This window comes from Pinus tabuliformis, chromosome 7 (genome assembly GCF_031772625.1).
Source record: "Pinus tabuliformis cultivar Carrire ecotype Pingquan chromosome 7, CPIR1, whole genome shotgun sequence".
In the NCBI taxonomy this organism is placed as follows: domain Eukaryota; kingdom Viridiplantae; phylum Streptophyta; class Pinopsida; order Pinales; family Pinaceae; genus Pinus; species Pinus tabuliformis.
The window spans coordinates 1,055,198,740-1,055,219,701 of NC_142293.1; the positions used below are offsets into that span (position 1 = coordinate 1,055,198,740).

At 39.4% G+C, this 20,962-nt stretch overlaps 1 protein-coding gene across 2 annotated transcripts in view; it reads right to left on the minus strand.

Moving 5' to 3' along the window:
* Positions 1-20,728, minus strand: part of RUS2 (root UVB sensitive protein (Protein of unknown function, DUF647)) — a 141,744-nt gene extending 121,016 nt beyond the window's left edge. Inside the window, exons 1-2 of one of the 2 annotated variants that reach the window (XM_089456512.1) lie at positions 20,558-20,728; positions 20,201-20,470 (exon numbers count right to left, since the gene is read on the minus strand). In XM_089456512.1, coding sequence (XP_089312638.1) covers positions 20,201-20,350 — 150 coding nt within the window. In that variant the 5' untranslated portion in view covers positions 20,351-20,470; positions 20,558-20,728. The other variant, XM_089456511.1, reaches the window with a different exon arrangement.
* Between the last annotated feature and the right edge of the window lie 234 nt (positions 20,729-20,962).

The following is a 20,962-nucleotide window of genomic DNA, read 5'->3' on the forward strand; positions in this document are numbered from 1 at the left end:
AATTTAATGCCTAAAGCTGTCATGGAAGAGTTAGGCCTTGATATCACCAAACCCTATCATGATTTATTTTCTTTTGATTCAAGGAAGGTGAAATGTCTTAGATTGATTAAAGATCTGGCTATTACCTTAACTCAGTTGCCCATGAAGAGTATGATGATGGATATTGTGGTAGCAAATGTCCCTCCTAAGTTTGGCATGTTGTTGTCCAGAGGGTGGATTAAGAGACTAGGTGGGACATTACAGAATGATTTATCTTATGCTACTGTCCCAGTGTTTGGAGGAGAAAGCAGGAGGTTGTATAGAGAAGCACAGTTGGCATACATCATTAGTGATGAGAAGAATCCTACAAATCATCCTATATATGCAGTGGACACTGATTTTGGAGCATGTATTCTCCAAATAGAAGCGTCTCAAAAGGCCTCATTGCAAATCAGAAAACCAACAAATCAGGCTGAAAAAGAGCAAGGAAGTCAGGTTTGGGAAATGTTTTTTGATGGAGCGTGTTCCAGGGAGACTGCAGGAGCAGGGGTGGTGCTAGTATCTCCACAACAAGAGAGCATTCAGCTGTCTTTTAAGCTGGTTTTCAAAGTCACAAACAATATAGCAGAGTATGAGGCTTTGCTATTGGGCCTTAATGCAGCAAAAGATAGAGGAATCAAGAAGCTGAAAGTGTTTGGAGATGCTGATTTAATTATACAGCAAGTAAATAAAACATTTCAGGCAAAGCACCCAAGGCTGAGAGCATACAGAGATGAGATATGGAGAATCAGAGATTCCTTTGATTATTTTTGTATTTCATATATTCCTAGAGCCCAAAATCAGCTTGCTGATTCCCTTGTTGTTTCTACTAGTCTATTTATACCTCCTTTGCCTCCCAGACTAGTTTATCAAGTCCAAATGATGTACAGACCGTCCTTGCTTGATAATGTCCACCATTGGAAAGTTTTTAATGATGATGATGAGTTAAATAGGTTCCTTCAAGTCATTGATGAATTTTCTGAGATGCAAATTGACCAAGAGAATGATGCCTTGGAAGAAAACCCCCAATCCCAGCTTAGAAATAAGATTGGTAAAGATAGCATAGTCCAGCTTCCTAGTAACCATATTCCTAAGGGTCTAATTCCTCTTGAAAGACTGTTTGACCAAAATGATGTGCCTTACAAGGCTGCCCAAAAAGAAGACCAATCTGCAGTCTGTAAGCATGATATAGGAAGTCCAGGTCAACCTAAATATGTGAATTTGTCCACTCATTTGTCTGCTAATCAAAGTGCTGAATACTACAATTTAATGAGGCAATTTGCTGATGTGTTTGTCTGGGAGTACAGTGACCTGAAAACTTATGATAAGAGCATAATTCAGCATAAAATCCCTCTGGAGAAAGACACTATTCCTTTCAAACAGAAGCTGAGACCAATAAATCCCTTGCTTCTTCCTCTGATTGAAAAAGAAATTAAAAAGTTATTGGCTGCCAAGATAATAGTCCCTCTCAGATATTCAAAATGGATAGCCAATCTAGTGGTGGTGAGGAAGAAAAGTGGTGAAATCAGACTGTGTGTCGATTTTAGAAATTTGAACAAATGCTCAAAGAAAGACAACTATCCTTTACCAAAGATGGAGCATTTGCTGCAAAAAGTCTCAGGAGCTAAAGTGATGTCTTTCTTGGATGGATTTTCAGGCTTTAATCAGATTGTTGTGCACCCAGATGATCAAGAAAAGACTGCATTTACCACTCCATGGGGCACCTTTATGTATGCCAAAATGCCATTTGGATTGATGAATGTTGGAGCCACCTTTCAGAGAGCTATGGACATAGCATTTGTGGGAGAGAAGGACAAATTTGTGCTTATCTACTTTGATGATATAACAGTTTACTCCAGCAGCCATCAAAATCATTTACAACATTTGAAAAAAGTATTCTTGAAGTGCAAGAGGTTTGGAATATCAGTCAATCCTAAAAAATCTCAATTTGCTTTGAATGAAGGCAAGCTGTTAGGACATGTTGTATCTGCTGCAGGTGTTCAGATTGACCTAAAAAGAATCAAAGCAATACAGTCTTTGTCTGTCCCAAGATCAAAGAAGGATATCCAGTCCTTTCTGGGTAAAATTATTTTGTCAGGAGGTTTATTCCAAATTTTGCATAATTGGTTAAGCATGTGACCTCCATGTTGAAGAAAGGATCAAAGATAAGATGGACTGATGCAGCAAGAAAATCATTTGAGTCTATTAAAAAGGCTATTATGGAAGCTCCTACTTTGATTAGTCATGATTACAGCAAGGAGTTCCATGTATTTTCTTTTGCCTCTGAAGATACCATTGCAGCAGTTTTATTGCAGCAAGATGAAGAAGGTTCAGAACATCCAGTAGCTTTTTTCAACAAGAACTTGAGGGATGCTGAACTAATGTATGATATTATAGAAAAACAGGCATATGCTCTTATCAAATCCTTGAAAGCTTTTAGAGTTTATATCCTTCATTCCAAAATAATTGCATATGTGCCTTCTGCTGCAATAAAAGATGTCTTGACCCACACTGATGCTGATGGAAGAAGGGCAAAATGGATTGCAAAAATGATAGAATTTAATATAGAGTTGAGACCCACAAAGCTGGTTAGAGGTCAGGGGCTTGCCAAGTTATTGGCTGAAGAAAATTGCAGGACTTTAGATATTGATTTCCTATGCACAATGGCAGAAAATGGTCAGGTAGAAAAAGAGGAAGCAGTTGAATCAAAGGGAAAGCAGTCAGTGGCCGAGAGTCTAGCTTCATGTAACTGGTATGCTGAAATAATTAATTTCTTGCTGAAACTAGAAATCCCTTCAGGATTTACTCAAAGTCAGACCAGAACTTTAAAACTTAGAGCAGCAAAGTATTGCATTATGGAAATCTGCTCTACTGGAGAGATCCATCTAGAATATTTTTAAGGTGTCTGGACAAAGAACAGTCAAAAGAAGTTATGCAGCAGTTTCATAATAGCATGTGTGGAGGGCACCAATATTGGAAAACTACAGCCTATAAAATTCTCAGAGCTGGGTACTATTGGCCCACTTTATTTTCTGATATATTTTCTTTTGTTAAATCTTATGACAGGTGCCAAAGATTTGAAGGAAAACAACAGTTGAAATCCCTGCCCCTAAAACCAATTCAGGCAAAAGGACATTTTCAGCAGTGGGGCTTGGATTTTATTGGAGAAATTAATTCACATTCCAGTGGCCAGCATAAATGGATATTAGTAGCCACTAATTATTTCACCAAGTGGATTGAGGCAGTCCCTACAAGGAAGGCTGATCACAATGTGGTCATGAAGTTTTTGACAAAGAATATCTTCAGCAGATTTGGTTGTCCACATAAACTAATCACAGATAATCCAGCAGCCTTCAGGGCAAAAGAATTGGTGGAAATGTGTGCTTCAATGGGTATCAAACTTGTTCATTCCACCTCATATTATCCACAGGGAAATGGTCTAGCAAAATCCTCTAATAAAAGTCTGATCAGGATAATTAAAAAATTGTTAGAGGACAATAAAAAGAATTGGGACTCAAAGCTCAAGTATGCACTGTGGGCTGACAGAGTGACCATTAAAAAATCCACAGTTAATTCTCCTTTCAAACTGGTATATGGCACTGATGTTGTATTCCCAATTCAATTAATTCTCCCTGTGGCAAAATTCATTCAAGAAGAGCAGGATGAGAAAGAATGCATGGCAAAGAGGATCACTGATTTAGCAGAAATACATCAGATTAGAGAACAGTCGGTTGAAAAGGTTGCAGCACATCAGAAAATGATCAAGGAAGCCTTTGATAAGGAGGCAAAAACAAATAATTTTCAAATTGGTGACTTGGTTTTGAAATCGGATGCACTAAAGGAAAAGAAAGGCAACCATGGGAAATTTGATGCTTTCTGGACAGGGCCTTTCATTATTTCATAGGTTCAAGGGAACAACACCTTCATACTGAAAAGTATGGGGGGGAAGCAGTTTTTGATGGCCCAGTTAATGGGCGGTTTTTGAAAGTTTATGTGATTTAGGGTCTTTGGCCTTAAAAATTGTAAATATTGTGTTTTTATCAGCTTTAGTACAGATGCAGTAGACTCCATGCCCAATGGAATACTAGGAATTTTGGTTAATTTGTTTTCAGCTGGAAAGGCATTGATCTGCAGGTTCTTGAGACCTCACAAGGAAGATCTCATCCCCAGAAGGAGCCAGTGTTAGCTCTGCTACATGCTGTTGATTTTCCAGAAGGAGGAATAAGTTTGATCCTTGGTTGTTGGCTCAGAGATGGTTTATAATAGTTATCATTGTCTCTCCCTTTTTCCCGCTACCTCCATGTCCTCCTTTCCTTTCACTCTCCTTATTTTCTTAACCCCATTATTTCTTTTGTTTCCCATTAAACCCTATAAAACCCCCGATAATGTTTCCTCACACCATAACTTGTTTTTTCCTTATCATTCCGCTTGCACCCTTATGGCTCCCCATTCCTCCGTTTTATGCTAAACTTCCTCACAAACCCTTATTTACTCTGCTCCCGGGCGCTTTTTGTTTATAATTCTAAAACCCTTATAACCCGTTCAAAACCTTGTATAAACCATTTTTGTTTAATCTCGCGCGCATATAATTAAAAATTATATAACTCGACGGGCCCCTTACCTGTCACATCGCCTGTCATATCAACCAAAACGCATGTTAACTCCGCGCCGTCCGATCTTACCTCGCCAAGATCCAACGATAGATGCGTCCCCCGCTCCGTGAACATGCACATGCGATAACTCGCAGGGAAAGCGGTTCCGCACCTGTCAAATCAGACACGCAGCACTCGTTGACTCGTATCGCACCCTCCATGTACGTTTACCGCCATTGCACATAAGTGGTGCGGGGAAACGGCTTCCCACCACCGTACCCGGCTCCCCGCCCATTAACCTGTGTTCATCTCCGCCTCCCATCAGCCGTTGGATCATTCCCGCCGCGATCCAACGGCCATCGTTCATCTGTTCACATACCCGCCCGATAGCCTGCTCAGATCTAATCTCAGCCGTCCGATTTGCCAGATCTGACGGCCTATAATCCATCGTGCCTCTGTGACGTCCCATCGCCTCCCACCATCCGATCTAGGCCGTCCATCTGATTCATCCAACGGCCAGCGTTCCTTTTCGGCTCTTCGTCCATTTTCAAGGCGTATTTCAATGTTTTTGGCTTGTCCCATGCACGCGAAGAAGGAAGAGATGACCGAGCAATCTGCACATTTAATCCTCAGCAACTTCATTCAAAGAACAGCATGGTCAAGGATGAGAAAGTACTTCCTCGAGCAGTTGAATTCCTTCAGCAATTATGGACATTTATTCATGAAACATTCCACCTATTCAAAGAGTACAACAAAGTACCAGAGAATGTCAAATTTGTTAATTAAAATACTCAGAATATATTAGAGGCCCATAATAGTTTGTAAATGAGGTTGGTGGTCAGTTATGACCCCTCCACGCTTAGGGCAGCAGAGTAATTTTGTGAAAAGCTCCATATATACTGAAAAACAAGATGTAATCAATTTGATGAGTGTTATTCTGTTGTAAGCTTCAACTTCTGGAGACTGTAACTACTGTAAGACCTGCAGCGTCTGGTCTTCATTTCCAGCTAATACAAGCTTCTTTTGTTGTTAATTGCTCACGTTCCACTTCTTCTTCTTGTTCCAGGCTGTGCCTATTTTGCAGTTATTCATGTGCTGTTAATGTTTAGCATTAGAGGGGTTGTCATCCCACCTCTGTGTTAGGATTTAGCATGTATCATTGAATTTGTTTGCAGGTTTCTGTTCTTTTTAATGCCAAAGAGTTGTCATCCTGTCTGTGTATTAGAAAACAGATTTACAAACCTTTAAACTGGTTGCAGCTGGCCATCACAGGGTCCTGTGCATCTGCTGGTGTGATCAGTTTTCTCCATCATCACATTTTCCTTAAACTGTGAGTAATTGGTGGTTAAAAGCCTTGTAGTCTGGGAGTGTTCACCCATGTCTGGGGTCAAGCACAGTAGAAGTGGTTATCTGGCTTGAATATGCAGCATTTCTTTCATTCATCCACCATTTTATCCAACTTTTTGTTGAGTTTGTAATGTTCCCGAGCATCTCTGATATACAACCTAGGAGAGTTTCTTGGGGTGATAACACATACGCCCTCATCCATTCAGTGAAACGAAACAGATTGGGCTCTAAGAACGCTGAGGAGCTAGTGTATGTTCATTCAACCCTTCGCCTTTTATCACACAAGAGAGATGAATACAAATTTGGGCCCACCAAATTATGGGACGTGGAACCAGAGTTGCTTGACTTGGATATGACATTGAATGCCATGTTTCATATGACTTTGTTTGATGCGGAGTCACCAATAGGTGGATCTTCAAGTGTACATGGCAGCAATGTTCCCAGTCCCACTTTTGGAGAGGATGTGGAACTTTTTAGTGGCATGAATGAAGACATATTTGATGATATGTAAATGTAATTTATGATGGTGTTTTAACTTTTAAACTTTTGAACAACCATATGAATTATGAATAATGATAGTAGACTGCCAGTCATAGTTCATTTTGTACTTTGTACTATGTAGTATGCATTATTAATTTTGGTAATGATGGTGTAACTTGTCATGTTGATAACTTGATGATTGAAATTTGAAACAAAAACTTGATGATATGTTGAATAATGAATGTTATAATAATCATTAATGATGATGACAATGTTTATGCTGAATTGATGATGATGAATCATGATAGATCATAGATGATAATTGATTATGTATTTTTAGTCTTTAGATCTAATCTAGATTCTAAAATATGAATGGTAATATGAAATTTTTATTTTTTAAATATATATATGTGTGTGTGTGTGTTGATTCCTGTCGTATCGTATCTAGATTTTTTGAAAATTTGTCGTATCTGTTTCAAACCCCGTATCCATGTTCGTTCCCGTATCCGTTTTAGTGCAACTTAGGTATGGACTTTGCACCCAAGTTGTGGGATTTGTACCAAAACTGAGTGGGCTTTGCACCCAAGGAGAACATTTAATGTTCTAATTTAATGTTGAGTTTGATGTTGAAGGTTTCTTGATGGACAAAGGGGCTTCCAAAGGGACCTTTGGTCAAGTATAAATAAGAGGCCAATGGAGAAGCTTCAGGAGCAACTCATATGGACAAAATGTAATGGATATCTTCTTGATTGAGCACTGAAATTGATTAAGAAAACTGCAGACCTGTAACTAGGGTAGCAATGGTTTTGGAGAGTATATTTCTATGGTGGGAAGGGCTTTTGGTTTTGTTGTTTACAAGTGGGAGGGCTGGAAGAGACCTAGCTGCAGGCAGGAAGAGAAGGTTGTAACTTGGAGAGGTCGACAGTAGACTTGTAGCATACCCGCAAGTTGAAAAGAAGTCATGCCCTAGTTTAAGGGTTGGATGGTCTAGCCTCAGCTAAGAATGGGAGCCGCAAATAAGAGAAAGAGCGTCGAGGGATAAAGGAGCAAGCCGCAGGTGAGACAAGGAGGCCAAGGGCCTAAAGAGGCAAGTCGAGGGTGTAGTTGAAAGCTGAGGAGTAGGCTGAGGCCTAAATTTTGCTACAGGAGGGTTGAGGAAGCAGACCGTGGGCTACAAGAGGTAGTTGAAGAACTACTAGGTGGGAAGATTGTTGTTGGGGTGAATAAGTCTGCCAAGTGGGCAGCAAAGTTAGGATAGTTATTGGTAAAGGTTTGCAAAGGCTGCCAAGCGGGCCGCTAGACTTGTGAAGGTTTGTTGTTTATGTCTTTGTGGTAAAAGGACTACCACATTGTTGATATTTGGGCAAAGAGGGGTTAGTGGACAAAGCCTTAGCCCTAGGTGTTTTTTCAAAGGGTTTGACATTGTATTTGGGCATTTTCTAGGGATTGTAAAAGGCCATTATCCCTAGTACAAGAGCCTTAAGGATTCTTCTTAATGGACTTACAAGAAATCATATTGGACATTAAATTCTATGTATTGTGCATGATCTAATTGTTGTTGTGTTTTCCACTGTGCAAAAGTTTTTTTTACAATTAGGCATTTTTTGTGTGCTTATCTGTTTTGTTTTGTGAAACTGTCAAAACATAGACCAGACATGCGGTGCATGGATTTCTAATAGACATCCCGCAAGCCAGTACTAAAAGAAACTTGTGACTTGGCAAGGGCTGAAGCATCCTAAGACACATCATATCAATGATCACTTGGGGGTCCCACTCAAGGGGGTTGCCTGCCCCTCGATCCTCATCGCAACAGGCCAAACCTATGTTGCACGAAACCACTAGGAACTCGGCGTTTCAAGTCGTACCCGTACCTGAAACTCTAAAACCTGGCCAAAACTCGACCATCATGTAATCATCTATGAGAGTTAATACAGACCCGATTTTCCTTCTAAATTGTCATCTATGGGTCTTATTCCCTTTTTTCTTGCAAGATAAAAGGTTATTCACTTATTTATAAATTTATTTTTATATATCTATACATATATGATGTTTTGGTCAACGCTTCCATTTTTGGGAGGTGACATTTCTAAATGTACTCGTTTCGAGAACTCCAAAATGTTTCGGAACTTCATGCAACTTAGGGCCAAACACATTTTGTCCTAGGACTTGACACACCATAAGGCTTAATTGTTGTACCCTCACCATAATACTTAGGCAAATTATAAGTTAACCTTTGTTTTTTGAAAGAAATGCGTGAAGCTAGTATCAACGACCTACAAGCCAATACTAGCAGGAAATTGTGACTTGGCAAGAGTCAAGATGTCATGTAACATGTCCCATCAATGATCATTTGGGGGACCCACTCAAGGGGGCAACTACCCCTCAAGCCTCATCACAAAGGGCCAAACACAACATTATAAACTAACCTTTGTTATGTTATGTTTGGTGAAATCACCAAGGGTATACCACCTAATAGCACATCAAGAAGTTGGACTCATCATTCTAAGTGAGCACCTTACATTGGGATATGGGTACCATGCCTTGGGATCCATGACAGTGCATTGTACCTGTCTTTAATAGGCATTGGGATCCATGACATTTTCTTGGCAAACATGTCACTACATTGGGATTCGTGACGATGTGTCAAGCCATGACAAGGACACCACATCATCAAAGATGCCACATGGGCCACTCGAAGGACTTCTTGCCTAGTTGGACGTATTGCTCACATATTGACATGATTATCCCCCCTTGGACAATGCATGGGGAGTTTATTGAGAGTCACATAACTCACCATGGGATAATAACCATTTCGCATGCTATCACTATGACTCAAATCTTAAAACAATTATCTCCAGTTGGCCATCACATTCCTCCATCCATATTCCTCCCACTTTGACTAGCTTTGAGTGATCCTTCTCCTCTGCTCATTTTCCTAGATTTTAATTCAATAAGATTAAACTCTATGAGAAGCGACTTGGGTGTTGAGAAATCTAGGGCATAGAGATTAAGTGATTTCTCTTCAATTAGTAACTGCTTGTGATTGTTTTTTACTTCTTTAGATGAGGATCTTCTTTTACTTAGATTATTAGTGTTCTTCTTCATCAAATAGCTACCAATGCATAAACCATAAAGAGACAAGAGACACATAATATAGGCTATCAGCCAGAGCCAAAACCTCTCACTCTTTGAGAGGAAACCCCGAACAAACTATTCTTCTTATAGAGATTCCAATTGATGAATACCAAGACCAAGACCCTTGACCTATTTGCCCCTCCAAGACCAAGACACAAATCCTCCTTGATGAGGTTCTTCCTACAATGATCAAACCTCTGCTTCTTCGTTCTTCTTGGCTACTCTTCAAAATTTCAGTCCCTTGGTTCAGCACTACACTTCAGAAAACCCTTAGCCCAAAACAGTCCCAAAACTAATGCTGGAATATTTCGTATCTTTTCCTCTCTCTTTGTTGGCTCCTTCTTTGTCACCTTCGTACTAATTAACTTCAAACTACTGTACCTCACACTTGTTGTATTGTTGCCCTTACTGTTGCACCTTCACACTGTTGTCCTTATACCTTCGCACTGCTATCCTAGTACCTTCGCACTGCTGTCCTTTCCCACTGTTGCACTTTCACACTCCTGTAATTACTGTAGTACCTTCGCACTTCAGACTGAGATTACTGAAATTCTGTGACAAATATGAAATCCGAGCAACCTATTTATAGTAGTTTGCCCCTGTATATGAGCCGACATGAGTACATGAGAGCCAACATGTCCATTAAGTAAGTTATATTCTCCATTTCGTAGCCGACTTCAAGGAGAGGTTTCGTGCTTGGTTTTGGAGGGCTTACACACTTATTAAATGACTCATACAAGATGTAACATGCCCAAGAAGGGTCCTTCATACATGACATTGACTCAATTAGACTTTATGACCAATCCTAAGGACTCTCAATGGGAGTCATACTAAAAAAAAAAATCTTGCTCCTGAAACGCATGAGACAAGAATTACAATAATAATTTTATTTTTCTTCTTTTCATAATTACACATGTCATTATGAAAACCGAGCCTAGTTACACTTTTCAACACTCCCTCTTAACTAGGGAGGTAATCATAATGGTACTTGGTCATTCTCAATCTGAAGAATTTCTCATAAGAAGAATCAGATTGGTAACCCATTTGTTTAGCATCATATCAACCAACATTGTCACATAGCAAGGCCTTGACTAATAGCTCTATCTCTCCACAAAATCTAAGCACAATGTTGGCGAGACCAATGATGTATAGACACCCTCATCATTGTCTCTCTCGGAACATACCCCACCCGAGTTCCCAGGGTGTGTTCCACTAGGACTATTCTTATCTTGGATTCCCAGTCCTCAAAAAATATCGGTCTCAACGACTACTCTTATCTTAGATGCCCTAATACATCCTCAAAGAGCATCGGATACCAGAGGCTTACCCAATCCTCCATTCTGTCTTCCCAAGTGAAGACAAGAATGATGTGTCTATCTCTCCCTCTTAATTAGGGAGGACATATCTATTCCAATAAAGGAATGTAGTCATTCCTACAGAAGGAATGTACCTAAGCTCCTTCATGGCTTAGGAATTTACAAGTTTTTTCCAAGTAAGAAAGTTGTTTCCAGGCTCCCTCTTAATTAGGGACCTACCGCAGCTCCTTAGGTGGAGATGATGGGGCAACCAACTGCTTGAAGAACTCCTCTTCACGATGTCATGAACTTCTTTTCGTTATTTAGGAGTCTTCATGTTTGTGACTTCTACATAGGGCATCGACCATCCATCACTTTCATCCATGAGTCAGCCATGTCATCATCGGAAAGTGATCCATCAGTCCATATCTGGCCTTCCTTCATGCCATGCTGCTTTCTTCATGCCATGTTTACTTAAGGATCTTTACATCCTACTACATGTGCATCGGTGGTGGAAGACATCCATAGATCTTCCCTTGGCAACTTTGCATAAACCCATCCAGATATATAAAAAATAAAGGAATGAACATTAAAATCAACATTACCTTTGTGATGGTCTTTCATCATGACATCTTCTAGTTTGCATCAGCATCCTGCATACATATTGACACATCTCCCAAAGATATATATATTGTCAAGGGTCTCTTTCCTTTTCAGACTTCATCAAAGTCTTCATATCTTCCATGGAGATATCCTAGTCAAACCTTCTTAGTCTTTCGGATGTTGATTGCTTTTACCATGGTTACATATTCCATGATCTCTTCCTTCCTTTCTTCGCACATTACATTCCCAAGAGTTTCCAATCAAAGTTCCTCAATTGTAGTCAACCACCTCATACTTCATATGAGGACATTTTATGTTGATTTTCATTTAGTGCATATGTGACCCATGCATTGTTGCATTCCTTTGAGGGAGGATATCCTTACTTTTGATCATGCTCTCAAGACAGAGCATTGATCCATGTTACTTGCAACCATATGACATGACTTCCACAATATCAAACGTAAGCATACATACCTCATTTTTCCTTTGGGTCATCCAGACTTCATGCAGCAGCTTCCTTGGTTAAAAGAGCCTCAATCGCATGACTGCTTCATTTTTATGTCATCATCCCATGAATTCCACAAGATTGGAATTCTTGATGAAACACTTGCTTTTCCTCATGATCAGTGAACCTTTCAATGAAGATTCCATCAGAGAATCTTGAGGATCTAAAGTATCCCCATCAGCAAATGTTTCCTTTTGACAGATGTATGATGAACCTTGTACTAGATGACCTTGCCACTTGTGTTCCCAATGAGATTCCCAAGAGCTATATCCTTGATTTCCATAGATTCTAACCATCTTTCATGATTTTTTATGATGATGTCCCAAGCTCTTGCTTTCAATGCTTCTATGCTGCCTTGGTGCATCCCATTTAGTGAATCATGATAGACATATCTTACAACATAAGACTTAGGAACTTGAAAAGAACTTAGGTGAGGAAGACTATCTCAACAATGGAGATCTATTACTTCATCCTTCTTGGATTTCTTCTTTTCAACTTCCTCCACTTCTTTGGTAATATGCGCTTCTTCTCTTCTTCTTTTGTTATTGTCCTTCTTGATCTTAGGACAGTCTCTTTTGTAGTGTCCATATTCTTGACATCCATAGCATTGGATTTTAGCCATGTTTTTTTTCTTTTCCTAGGAACCAAACTTTCCAAATTGTCCCTTTCCTCTTGTCATTGCAGCATAAGCTTGATTTTGCTCACCTACTCCCACATCAAATTTGGCCTTTAGTCTAGATTCTTCAATCTTGCATAGTGACCATAGATCTTGGAATGGAGTAGCTCCTTTCTTCCCATAAATACATAAAGTAAAGTTACCCCACTCCTCTGGTAGTGCATTTAATACCGTTGTAGTCATTTCAATATCAGACATGACTTCTCCCAGTTCTTGTAGTTGACCCCAGATCTCAAATATCCTCATAAAGTATGAGGCTATTCCATCTACCCTAGACATTTTCATCTTGCAGAGTTCTTGCCTTAATGAGATGACTTCTGCAGCAGTGCTTACGGAATACAACTCTACTAGTTTGTCATAAATTTCTTTTGAAGTTTTAAGTTTAGATACATATGGGATGAGGGGATCCTTGACGGATTCTATGAGAATCCTTTGAGCCCTAACTCCCCCCTTCATATACTTGGCAAGCACTTGAGCATCTTCCTCTCCTGGTTTTGTGATAGGTCCTTTGACATGTTTCATAACCTCATTTTCAATGAGATTTAGATCTTTCCTTTTCTTTCATGCAAGATATTTTGAAGCCCCAACCAATTTGTTGTTATCCTTGCAAAAAGACATTTTGACATATTCAGATAAGGTCATATACTTACTTGAGAGGATGCTCCTTTCTCCTTGTTGCTTCCTTGATGTTGATGATGATATAGAGGATAGAACATTTCCTTTTGATGAAGATAGTTTTCTTCAATGATGATCCTTGATCCCACAGAGTAGGAGATCCCTTGGATCTTTTTGATGATGGTGATGTCTTCAATGGTAGGGATCTTGCTTGAGAGAGATTGCCTTAGAGTCTTGATGACAACGCCTCTAGCTTCCTTTGGATGAATAGACTTCAAAACACTTCAACTTGATTTGTAGATCCTTTCAACTTGAGTAAACGTATGGTTTTGGCCTTCTTTTCTTTGATGATGATCCTACTACTTCTTTGTAGACTTTTTTACTTCAAGATGATCTTTGCTTTGATGCCTTTCTTGAGATCTGATCCCGAGTGTCCCTTGATGAGATTCCCTTCCTTGACTTAGTCATCTTAGCTCTGATACCATGTTGAGAAATCTAGGGCATAGAGATTAAGTGATTTCTCTTCTATTAGTAACTGCTTGTGATTGCTTTTCACTTCTTTAGATTAGGGTCTTCTTTTACTTAGGTTATTAGTGTTCTTCTTCATCAAACAACTAAGAGACACAGAATATAGGCTATCAGCCAAGGCCAAACCTCTCACTCCTTGAGAGGAAAACCCGAACAAATTCTTCTTCTTATAGAGATTCCAATTGACGAATACCAAGACCAAGACCCTTGACCTATTTGCCCCTCCAAGACCAAGACACAAATCCTCCTTGATGCAGTTCTTCCTGCAAGGATCAAACCTTTGCTTCTTCGTTCTTCTTGGCTACTCTTCAAAATTTTGGTCCCTTTGTTCAGCACTACATTTCAGAAAACCCTCAGCCCAAAACAGTCCCAAAACTAATGCTAGAATATTTCGTACCCTTTCCTCTCTCTTTGTTTACTCCTTCTTTTTCACCTTCATACTACTAAACTTCAAACTATTGTACCTCGCACTTGTTGTACCATTGCCCTTACTGTTGCACCTTTGCACTGTTGTCCTTATACCTTTGCACTGTTGTCCTAGTACCTTCGCACTACTGTCCTTTCCCACTATAGTACTTTCGCACTCCTGTAATTATTGTAGTATCTTCGCACTTCAGACTGAGATTATCGAAATTCTGTGACAAATATGGAATCTTGGGAACCTATTTATAGTAGTTTGCCCCTGTATATGAGTTGACATGAGTACATGAGAGCCAACATGTCCATTAAATAAGTTATATTCTCCATTTCGTATCTGACTTCAAGGAGAGGTTTCGTGCTTGGTTTTGGAGGGCTTACACACTTATTAAATGACTCATACAAGATGTAACGTGCCCAAGAAGGGCCCTTCATACATGACATTGACTCAATTAGACTTTATGACCAATCCTAAGGACTCTCAATGGGAGTCATACTAAAAATAAAATTCCTTGCTCATGAAACCCATGAGACAAGCATTACAATAATAATTTTATTTTTCTTCTTTTCATAATTACACATGTCATTATGAAGATCGAACCTAGTTACACTTTTCAACATTGGGAGGAGGAAATTATTAGCTGTTGAGGATACTCCTCTCCTTTTGTTATCTATCTGCTAGTTTGCCACTTGTTAAACGAACCCATTCTTCAACATTTTGACATATCCAAAGTTCCCCAATTTCTAGTAATAAGTTCATAATTTTCTAGCTCCCGTTTCTTCATTCAGTTTTAACTGGATTTATAGCTGCATCGAACCCCCGGTTGCAGTGTTACTTGAGAGCGGGAGTGAAAACGGGGGCGGGAGCGACACTTTCAGAAGCTCCCGTTTTGGGAGCGAATCTCAAAGCGATTTTTTAAAAATATATATATTTTTTATATTTTGATACATATATGTCAACAAAAACATGTAGCATGATGAATTAGATAAAAATAAATAAATAAATAAATAAAAACAAAAAAAAACAAACAAACAAAACAAAACAAAAAAACAAAACAAAACAAAACAAAACAAACAAACAAAACAAAACAAACAAACAAACAAAACAAAACAAACAAAAAAAACAAAAACAAAACATAGATTGATCATTGAACCATATCACATCAATCATCTAGAAATTATAATCTTCATCAACCACGTCCACAAGTTAGTAACATACATATTACAACTGCAACATATTGAGTCTCGTGAATCATGATTCATCAAATTCAATCTTAAAGTTTCAACTTCAAGCTTTCCAAATTGAAAATTCAATATATAACATTTATCATCATTGATCACCAAAGTTTTACTTGTAAGCTAAGTTTAACCATTACAAGAAATAATATCTAAGTTTCTAACTGTTAACATGAAATGAAATGTTATAAAATGAATTATGAAATGAAATGAAACAACTTTAGTCTTTCACGAAGCATCATATTCATAATTCACAATCATTACCAATGAGTTATAATTGCCAACTTCAAACTTCAAACTTTCATTGTCACAGTCATATAATGTTTACAAAAAATATCATTATGATATGAAAGAGTCAAGAGTCAAGAGTCAAGGACTCAAGACTCAACAATTATGAAAACTAATAGAAACTAGAAAAGACAAGTAAACTGTAAATCTATTATCTACTACTGCATGTGGCCCTTGCCACGAGAGTCTACTATATGAGCAAGTCGTGGTGGTCTTCTAGGAGTCTCCCGCACAGACCGACGACCAGAACTAGAAGACATATGCCCTCCACGTGAGGGTGTAGATGGAGGTGGCGACAGCAAAGGAACAAGACTCGGAACTCGAGCACTGCTACTGGATGGTGGAGGTGGCATGGCTGCTGCAGCTGCTTCATCTTCATCCCTTATAAGTTCCTCTTCCAGTTCTTCAAGATGTATAGTGCCATCCTCCAAATTGTCATCCTCTGGGTGGTTGTCCCAAATTTTATATGTTGGATCCTCATAAGCCCGATCACAGTAATGACTCAACAACCTCAAGTTGTAGTGCACATAAACCAAGCTTTCTACCCGGTTTTCATTGAGTCTGTTTCTTTTCACATTATGTATGAAGCTGTAGGTGCTCCAACACCTCTCTGCAGAAGAAGTATTTACAACCTGTGATAGAACTTTTTTTGCCAATTTTGGCAAAAGTCCCTGGCCGCCATATGATTCCCACCATGTGAGAGCATCAAATCTATCTCTGTCTTCCATTGCATGGAAGGTACCAAACAAACCAGTGCCACTGAAGTATATGCCTATTTCCAGGCGCACACTAGCACATTCCTCCCTGTCAGGTATCAACTTTTCTAATGCAGCCAAATATCCTCTAGATACCTCTTCATCTAAATGGGGTTTGGTCCTAACCCCACCCCCTGGTGTAGGTTGGCCCAACCAAGATGTAGAGTAGTATTTTGGCGTAAGGATATATGCCAAGCAATGTAGTGGAAGATTAAGTTTATTCCACCGTACACACACAATCGTGAATCAGTTTGTACAAGTCGGCATCATTGTTATGAACAATATCTTTTATTTGCCCCAACATGGTATCCATCTGCTCATACACCTCGCCAATCACTGGTTTATCTGTATCTGCAAACCGAATCATGCGATAAATGGGCTTGGTGAAATCCAATACTTGCCTCACACTTGCCCAAAACATACCATCAAGAGCGGCCTCCTCCACCAGTTCAAAACCTCGCCTGTCAGCTGCATTTGTAGCCCTTTCCTTTAATACCTGCCAGTGTGGACTTGATACCACGCTAGCCAATGACTCTCTTACCTTCAAAAGGCGTCTGAAGGTGAGGTAATAACTACCAAATCTAGTCCTCGCAATCTTCAACAACTCCAATCTTGAGTGACTACGGAAAAGGCCATGGGTATTGCTATGATTTGTAATAAATTTTATCATTTGTTTGCCTTTCTTGTACAAATCACTAATCCATTTGCATTGTTCATTTTTGTTCTTAACAACATCATGCATCAAAAGGTTCAATGAGTGAACCAAACACCCAGACCAAAATATGTCGAGGTATTTAACCTCAATAATTGCTCCCGCTGACTTACAATTAGGAGCATTATCAGTGATGACTTGGATGACATTGTATGGCCCAATAGGGTCAATTGTTTCAAGTAATGCTTCTGCAATGTTGATGCCAGTCTTGAACTTCTCTGAGTAATCATATGCATTTAGAAAGATGGCACCACTAACAGACACAGCAAGAACACTTATCAATGGCTTGCCTTTTACATCTGTCCATCCATCAGATACAATGGACACCCCATGGTCAGTCCAAGAACTTGTCATTCTATTCAAAGAATGTGATTTTTTTTCTTTTTCATGATCAAGTCCAACGGTTCTTGCCTTGTCATACCCAGGGCTCTTATATCCTTTAGAGGCATCATTTATGGCAGAAACCATTTCGTGCCAATAAGGTGAGCGAAGAACATTGAATGGTATCCCACATGCATAGAGAAACCTGTAAACTTTTGAATCCACATCATTCCTACACCCCTCATCAAGGAAATTTAATATGGTTTTACGCCTTAAAGCTGGTGACCCTATGCCTCCATATCCACTGCCTTGGGAGGATGCTGAAGGAGTACTTTGTGCTTGTGATTATGAGCTTGGTTCAAAGAAACCCCTTGATTTTTTAGATTTATATTGGGCTTCCTCCTCTTCCCTTATGTATTTGGCTCTATCTACTGCTGACACAGCTGCACAAGTTTTGATTCCTATTTGTTTATCTCCATCCCATGGCCTTTTCCCGCAGAGGTGTTTTCTAGCACGGGTGTATGAACCTGTGTAATTATTGTTGCAATGGGGGCAATGAAATTTAGTGGTTCCACCCCCTTTCCCTGCTTTAGGCCTGTTAACATATTTCCACAATGGGGTTTGGTCTTGTTTAATTTTTTCAGTTGTTGAATCATGTTCACCCTCCTCCAACTCCTCACCGGGGTTTTCATCAAATCCACTTTGTCCCCCTTCTTCATCCCCCTCTTCATTTTGACCCTCCTTTTCTTACTCTCCAGCACCATAATAACCAGAAGAGGAACCAAGAAGAAGAAAATGCCAATAAATATAACCAAGTCCATGATGTTTGAAATTTGTAGTTTTGAATCTGCAAAATTTAATGGGAATGGGAATGAGAAAATTAAAAATGTATTTACTATTTATTAATTTTATTTATTTAGATTCATCATTCTAGAAATAAGTTACTAAGTTACTAACCTACTAAATTACTAAGTTACTAACCTACCTCAAATCCAAGACTCCTTGCAAGCTTGCTCCTTGCTCCTCGGCGCTTGCTCCTCGCTCCTCCTCACTCCTTGGCACAAGCTCCTTGGCTCTCCTCCAACTCTCTCAAGTCACAATGACTTACAAAAGCCCTCCAAGCCTTTATATAACAAAAACATTTCTTAAAACAATTTTTTTTTTTTACGAGCGGATTTTTTTCCGCCAGTTTCGCTCCCGGCAACAACGCGCGTCGCTCCAGGAGCGAAAAATAAAGCCCAGGAGCGATCGGGAGCGATTGCTCCCTGATCGCTCTCGGGCTTTATTTTTCGCTCCCAGAGCAATGAGAGCGACGCTCACAAAGTCGCTCCCTGTTTTGGTAGGGAGCACAAATTTTTTTCCGAGAGCGCGCTCCCCCGCAACACTGCCCGGTTGCATCTACTTTTCAAAACTTTAGGGTATGGAACAATCTCGGCACTTAACTTTAGGTAACAAATTCAACTCCAACATCTTAGATATTCCTAATCTCATAGAATGAATTAAGACTACATTTCTTGTATTCTCTTGTATAACTCCATCACCATTGAAATCCTGCATGTTAATTTTGTAGATATTCCTAATCCTTCAGTATGAATCAATACTATATTTTTTCTACGTTCTCTTATATCCCCATTTCCAATAAGTTGAATTTGAGCTTAATAATTTTTATATTATCTCTTATGTCTCCATTTCTTTTAATCCAACATGTTGAATTTGAGCTTAATTTTAAGTTGATGCTCAAATGTAAATCCATGCAGCAACCACATTCTCAACATCACTTCGGAGTTCTGCAATAGCCACTTAAGAGTTCCAAAACTCATGGTTTATCCATTGTGATTCGCTCATAGCAACCCAGTGACCTGGAACACTCTGTGTATAGCATTCTTTGAAGATGATATGCCAGGTGAAGTCCTCTGCGGGCAAATGCCTTCCTATTAGTGATTCATGAACCATTACAGTTATGAATCGAAAAACTGTGTTTGTTCTTTGCTAACCATAATAACAGGATTTGTATATGAGTACAAATTTGAATACGATTCAGTACGCAAAAAATACATCATGAAAACATCCAGGAAGACTAATGTAGAAACAATACATCTAATAAAGATAAAATGATGCATTTTGTTCTAAATTTTAGAAGAATTCAGCCTAAAAATCACCCGAGAAAAAGAAAAATAATTCATACCACCAAGTAAATCAGGACAAAATGTCCATTTCTTGAAAATATGATGATTTAGTTTTTGTAATATTTCTGTTTTTTTTACTTGGGGGCTGTTTTATTGGGTTTATCTGTATCAACCAAGTGACTTGTATTATCAAAGATAATCAAACATAAATTGACTGTACCGGAAAATTCACCAAATTTCGGTACAGCGAAAACCAATGCGGCCGAATCTTGCTACTATGGTTCCAGCAAAAACAACTTGTAAACTGACAACAGCCCTGCCCTAAACATGACTCGCAAGCCCACTCGAACATTGCCCATGAAAGAAATAGCAATAGAGGAGTTGCTCCAAAAACGCAGAAATATTTCAATACAACTTCAAACAGCAAGGAATACCGTTGCCCGGCAACAAATTTTGTCAAGCCCCGCCAATATAAGAACAGCAGCACTACCTGGAAATACTAATAACAAGACGGGAAATGAGAGAGGGAGCGAGAGGGAGAACGCACTTACGCAGAGAAGGGCATTAGAATCAAATGTGTACTGCCTAGTTATGTCTCCCTCGGTCTCACTCCAGATATTGGGTCGTCTATTCGGATGCAGCTTTGGCGCTTCCAACAGCATTGCTGGTGCATGTTTCTCTCCTGGGCAGTCTGAGGCCATTAATTATCCCGCAATTGAAATTCTGAATTCACGGATATAAGCTTGGCTTCACATAACAAAGGTATGTTTGGTATGTCACAGCCGTGCTTGGGAACCATACGTTTCTACTGCACCACAGCTCTGCCCGACGGAATTGTAAGAATCAGTGATCCAGATTATTTATCGTAAGAATCAGTGATTAGGAGTTTATTTATTTGAGTTAGTTACCAGAAGTCCGCATTCACTTTCATTGAAATTCATGGGCGATTCATGGGACCCTTCCGCGGGCGGAATCATACCCCCAGATTTCGTTCGTTTGGCTTTAGCACCCTGTATTCGTTCCTTTGACTTTAGCACGATGGGGATGACCGGAGAGAGTTAAGTTGCTGCCCTCCATTAACTTCAAGTTATTGTCAAGTGTTAGAAATGGGTGATCCTTTGGAGCTTGGCCTCCATATGAGTGATGGATGACTCATTTGGAGCTTGGCTTCCATACGAGTGATGGATGACTCAAAATATATGAGTGATGGATGACTCATTTGAAGCTTGGTTTCCATATGAGTGATGGATGACTTATTTTGAGTCATCCATCACTCATTTGGAGCTTGGCCTCGATATGAGTGATGGGTGACT